This window comes from Quercus lobata, chromosome 2 (genome assembly GCF_001633185.2).
Source record: "Quercus lobata isolate SW786 chromosome 2, ValleyOak3.0 Primary Assembly, whole genome shotgun sequence".
Lineage (NCBI taxonomy): Eukaryota > Viridiplantae > Streptophyta > Magnoliopsida > Fagales > Fagaceae > Quercus > Quercus lobata.
In genome coordinates, this window is record NC_044905.1 from 97749068 (window position 1) to 97755427 (window position 6360).

The window sequence follows — 6360 nt, forward strand, 5'->3', positions numbered from 1 at the left end:
CCAACTCGTAGCATTTTATGTATAAATAAAAAATTAAACATTTGTGAAAACAAATTGTGAGTTGCTTACATTCAAAACCTTTTCAGAGTTTTGTAAGAATCAAACAATTAACAATTTTCAAAAAATTATAAGAATTTGAAATAGCTCATGTATGAGTATATACTTAGAAATTCAAACCCCATAGAAGGTCCATGGTTCGGTAATGGGATGTTTTAACATTCAATTGAACCCAATTTGTAAAGCTGCTGGTGACCAATTTGTAATTGATAACCGCCTAATGTTCCGACTAAATTTCACTCATAGATTTCCCCCAATAAAACACTCATAATGAAACTATAAACATGTCTGCTAAGATTCGATTCATAATTTCATATATAAAGTATAAACTCAAAACAAAGCAAATAACAAAATAGCAGTCGATTAATAATCAATTTCCAATTACAATAAGACCCCTAATTCGAAACACAATCCAAAATACTAAACCCTAACCCTAACTCTAGCCTCCATCACTTAACCTCCAAAACCATAGAGAGTCCTGCCCTGCCTCTTCAAAGCGTAAACAACATCCATGGCAGTAACAGTCTTGCGGCGAGCGTGCTCGGTGTAGGTCACGGCATCGCGAATCACGTTCTCCAAGAAGATCTTGAGGACGCCACGGGTCTCCTCGTAGATGAGGCCGCTGATACGCTTGACTCCGCCACGCCTGGCCAAACGCCGAATGGCAGGCTTGGTAATTCCCTGGATGTTATCCCTCAGAACCTTACGGTGCCGTTTCGCTCCTCCCTTTCCCAAACCCTTGCCTCCTTTTCCTCTTCCTGACATTTTCTCTCTCTGATTCTTTGTTTTTGAAAGGCTGCTTTGTTGTTTTTGTTTTTGATGGGATAATGGGAGAGAAGGTTGGTGGGCTTATATAAGGGGAGGGGGTGGTGGTGTGGCCGTTGGATGAGGGAGCGATCCGTGTGAATTATAAGTGTGGGGGGTTTTTGGCTGTTGGATTTTTAGTGATTGGATTTCATTGGTGGAAATTCGAAGGTGCGGATCGAGACGATTTTGCCTTTTTGGTGGGAATATTGTCTCTGTGAGAAAACACACTTTTAAGCGCCGACGAAAAAAACACAAATTAAACTCGAAAAGACCGCGTTTGGTTTTGGCTGAAATTTTGAAAATTTGCTTAGAGTTTACAAGTCATGACTCATGACATGTGGATTGTGATTTAAAAACAGACACGTGTCATATTTCTGATGGATCTAGAAAACAAAAGTATTGAACCTAAATGTCCACGGAATAATAATTATATAAAGACTTTTTTTTATTTAATTATATGAAGACTTAAAAAAGTCTTATAGTTAAATGATTCTCCCAAAAAAAATAAAGTTAAGTGAATCAAGTGATATTATTTATTCGTTTTCTAAGAACCATTTGTTTAGATATTTTTTTCCCTTATTATTGTGTATATTTATTTATTCATTTTACCCCTATAATTATAATGCATCCATTTGAAATTTACTTATTCGGTCACAAAAATTTGAAATGTACTTATAAGCTAATTTATTACTTATTTTTCATACAATTTGTAATTTTTACATGAATTACACACTTATTTTATTTAATTTTTAACTTTTATTTATAATACTTTCAACTAAAAAATATATATAATGCCGAGAACCCAGGAGGCCGTGGCCCCCCAATTTTTTAAAAAAAAAAAAAATTGAAAATTTTTAAATTACCTTATCATTTTACCCCATACCTGTCTAGAAATAAACATAATTTTTATTTAAATAAAATAAAATCCATAAATCAATGTTATTAATTTTGTAAAGAAAAAAAAATAAAGATGAAAATGAAACTGACGATGAGAACAGAAATTAAAAGATAAGATGAGATAGTTTCAAGAAATTTACATAGAGTAGTAGACCCAAAGAGGCATCCTTGGAGTTGAACAAAGCTAAGAGAGAGAGAGGAGATGAGAGTACCTCAGAGTTTAACAACAAGATAAAAGTATCAGACTTTCTGAGAGTAGAAGAGTATGGTTCTGATGAGGTTTGGGAGGTGGGAATATTGGGATTTTTTTTTTACTAGGGGAATATTGGGATTTGGTGATAGATGGGACTTAAAGAGAAATATGAAAATTGAGGAAGAGAAGAACAAAACACATAGGGTCCGTTTGGATGGAGGAGTGGAAAAGTGGGAGGATGAAAAATATTTAATTTTCCTTCTTGTATGTTTGGTTGGAGGAATGGAAAAGTAGAAGGGTGGAAAACTCTTTTGTTTGGTTGGAGAGAAAAAAGGGAAGGATGAAAAATGTAATTTATATAAATTAACTATTATACCCTTATTACATAATATGTAAGAAATAGATTTATTTGTACTTATTACATAATATTAAATTTATCGCATCATATATATAAATTTATATTATTATTTTTATTATTATAATGTAAAAATTAGATCAGGTCACCTTGAAAAAAAAAAAAATGTTCAGGTCACCTTGAAAAAAAAAAATTTGGGAGGGCATTACCGTAAAACTGCCTCAATGCAGTTTTCCCCCCATTGCTTTTCCTCCCGATTTGGGAGGAAAAAATTTGTGGGCCCAAGGAGAAAATTTTCTCCCTTGTTTTCTTCTTATTCCCAAATAGAGGAAAACTCAGTTTTCCACTCCATTTTCCTTCTTACATTTTCCATCCCTCCTAAAATCCACCCAACCAAACACAGTGGTAAGATAGAAGAAAAATAAATAAAGAAATGAATCAAAAGATATGACAGTAGTGGGGTCGGTTAGAGAAAATGAATGAATAGTGAAAATTAAAATCATTATTTTATATGGTTAAATTAAATTTATTATTTTATATTTATATCCCACTTTTTTTAATTGATACTTTTAGGTTATTTATATATATAAAATAATCAGGTGCCAAAATATTTCTTTTTACTGAACAAATCGAAATGGGATCCGAAATGAAATTAATAGCATTGCCATAAATACATATGTCAACAAATTACAATACTATTTTACATTTCATACACACAAAAAAAAAAATTATATAAATATATATATATATATTTATATATATATGGCCCCTCAAAGATAAATTCCTGGCTCCACCACTACTTGATATCAAGTTCAAACTCGACTATTGGTGCTTAATATAATTGAAGGGGATGTGCATTGTGAGAATAATGATGCACGAGCATGATGACACATAAGATGATGTCTTTTATGCTAAATTCATAAGTTATTCTAAAAACAAAAAATAAAAAAACATTGTTATGTAATAATTTGTAAGTTTTATTTTTTATTAATGATCAATCGAAGCTTCTATTCAAAGGAAAAAATAAAAAACAAAGCATATACAACTAAAAAGAAAAAAAGAGCTTACTCCAATAAGATAACATCTATTAAAGGGGCTTGCCGCATAGCTTACAACAAAACAATTAGAAGAAATATTCTTAAAACACCAGGAGGCTAAAATATGGGCTGCTGTTCAAGTTTGGGTCTGAGTATCAGCTAAAATGGGTGGAGCAAAATGGGCCTTGGAATTTTGATAATAATTTGTTGTTGTTGTCCAGATGGGGAAGAGGGCTTTCAGTTACAAATATCAAGTTCACTCATTCCCTTTTTTGGGTTCAAATTTGGGGACTTCCCTTTGAGCTCATGTCAGAGGAGGTTGGCAGAGAGCTCGGCAATAGCATTAGGAGATTTATTGAAATGGATCAGCGAGCAAGGCAGTCCGAACAAGCCAAATTCATGAGAATCAGAGTTGATCTTCAGTTGGACAAACCCTTAAGGAGAGGGGGCAGAGTGGGTAGTGTTGAAGGGGAAAAATGTTGGGTAAGTTTCAGGTATGAAAGGCTCCCTATCTTTTGTTTTCAGTGTGGTAAGTTGGGACATGATAAGAGGCATTGTCTAGAACCTCCAGACCAACAAAATCCCAGACAATATGGTGATTGGCTTCGGGCTTAAGGGAATACAAGGCAGGGAATGGAGAAGTCTAAAACAACCAGTAGTGGAGAACGTGATGGCGGTAGCGAGGGTAGGATTGAAGAGAATACAAATACTGCAACTAAACTTTCTGCTGGTTCAGTCTCCAATGGTGGTGAGAATCACTCCAATGATGCGGGTAACCGGAAAAATTCAAATAAAGGGAGTACAGGATAGTATGACGTCAGTGTGGGTAACAGTTCTCAGGGTGCTACACGTGATTCTCCAGTTCAGACGAGACAAAATGCTACAGGGAATTCAGTGTCATGTGAGATGGGGTTTTTCCCTCCAACTGACACCCCACGTGACTTGGGAGAAATTAAGGGCTTTGAAGATGCACTCTCTCTAGTGGGCCGGCAAGCCTATTCAGAAAAAGAGCAAATGGAAGTGTCTAGTCCAATGAAGTACAATGTTGGGCTTAATAAAGATAAAAGAAGCTCACCTGACCCCACGGGTAAAGAGATAGCAAGGAAAACAAGGGTAGAGGCAAATTGGAAAAGAATTGCTAGGGAAAAAGGGAAGAATAAAAGCCCAAAGTCAAATGTCCAGTTTTTAAGTGCCGGTTCAAAGAGGGCGAGGAAATTAAGTTTTGAAGAAGAGGGGACAGAAGTTTTACAGAAGAAGCAGTGTACAGTACCAACTACAACTCAGATTCAATCTGAAGACGGATCGGCAGTGGCTGCAAGGTAGCACCGCTGGGAGCCATGAATCCCATAAGTTGGAACTACCGAGGATTTAGGAACCCCCGGTCAGTTCGAGCGTTACACGACATGGTGCGATGATGGAATCCCAAAGTAGTTTTTCTAATAGAGACAAAGGTAAAACTTCGACGAATGGAAAGAATAAAATGCAGACTTGGTCTAGCTAATGGTCTTATTGCCCTTTATGTAGGCCAAAAAGGTGGACTAGTTTTGCTATAGGCTAGGGAGGTAGACTTGGAGATAAAGAGTTACTCTCAGATTCATGTAAACATAGTAATCAATGACATGGAAAAAAGTTTCAAGTGGAGACTAATAGGCTTCTATGGCCATCCGGAGACACACCGATGGTATGAGTCCTGGTACCTCCTTGCTTTTCTTAATAATCAGTTGCAACTCCCATGGTTATGCCTAGGAGACTTTAATGAGATTTTATCTAACACTGAAAAATCAGGGAGAGCTATTAGGTCCCAACAACAAATAGATGATTTTAGAAAAGTGGTTGATTACTGTGCTTTCAAGGAATTGGGCTACTGTGGTTCTAATTTTACTTGGAGTAATATGCAAGGGGGGGATAACAAAATATATTTAAGATTAGATAGGACCTTTGCCAACTTAGAGTAGTTTGAGAAGTTTGGGGATATGAAAGTACATCACTTGCCTGATTCAACTTTTGATCATAGTGCCCTGCTTGTTTCTGCTTCTATAATTCAACGACAAACCCAAGCAAAGCGTTTCCACTTCGAGGCAATGTGGGCAAAAAACGTAGAGTACAAGTCTATAATTGAAAATTTTTGGGGTATGGATATTGATCTTAGCACTCCAGAGGGGGTGATGGCTAATCTCAGTAGATGTGCCGCGGAGTTGTTGAAGTGGAGCTCTAGTGTGTTTGGGCAGTTTCCAAAGAAGATTCAAGCAAAAAGAAATAAGCTGAACTCTCTGACTATTCAAGGTAAGAATGGAGCTTTAAGTACTGAGATCAATAGTTTAAGAAGAGAAATTAATGACCTTCTTGATGATGAGGAGATTTATTAGGGTCAAGGGGCTAAGGCACACTGGCTTAAGGAGGGCGATAAGAACACAAAGTATTTTCACACCTAAGCCTCTAAGCGACATAAGCAAAACACTATAATGGGGATTTGGAATAGTCATGGCAATTGGTGTACTAAAAGAGAGAGTATTGCTCAAGTTGCTATTGACTATTTTGAGAATATGTATAAGACGGCCTCCCCAACGCTGATGCATGAGATAACTGCTGCCATTCCCACAAAGGTGACTAAAGAGATGAATGAAAGCCTGTTGAAGGCCATTTGTGAGAATCCAGGTTGAAAGAAAGAAGGCCCAATAACAAGGGCAACAAAGAATCAACAAAGCAGACAACAAAACCATTAGGCCCAAGCGGCAGGAATAATGGATCACAAGCCCAAGAAATAAACAAATGGGTCTTGAAGAGGCAAGTGGGCTTGAAGAGCTCGGAAAGAGAGAAATAGCATCCCATGGGCAGTGTATGCGGTAGAAAAGTGAGAAAGGGCTGTCGTAGGCTCAAAGTAATGCAAACTAAGAAAGTAAGATGTTTATGGCAGACTCATAAACCCCAAGGATGAGAATAAGGTTATTGGGCCAGGGAAGCCCAATGAAGTTAGTAAAAAGCTCATGGAAATGTAGAATTAGCAAAAGGGCCGA

General features: G+C 36.6%; 1 protein-coding gene across 1 annotated transcript; it reads right to left on the minus strand.

The window, feature by feature from the left end:
• Nucleotides 1-394: 394 nt before the first annotated feature.
• Nucleotides 395-893, minus strand: LOC115977428 (histone H4). The gene has a single exon (XM_031099268.1). The coding sequence runs from the start codon at nt 820-822 to the stop codon at nt 511-513; it is 312 nt and encodes a 103-aa protein (XP_030955128.1). The 5' UTR covers nt 823-893; the 3' UTR covers nt 395-510.
• Between the last annotated feature and the right edge of the window lie 5467 nt (nt 894-6360).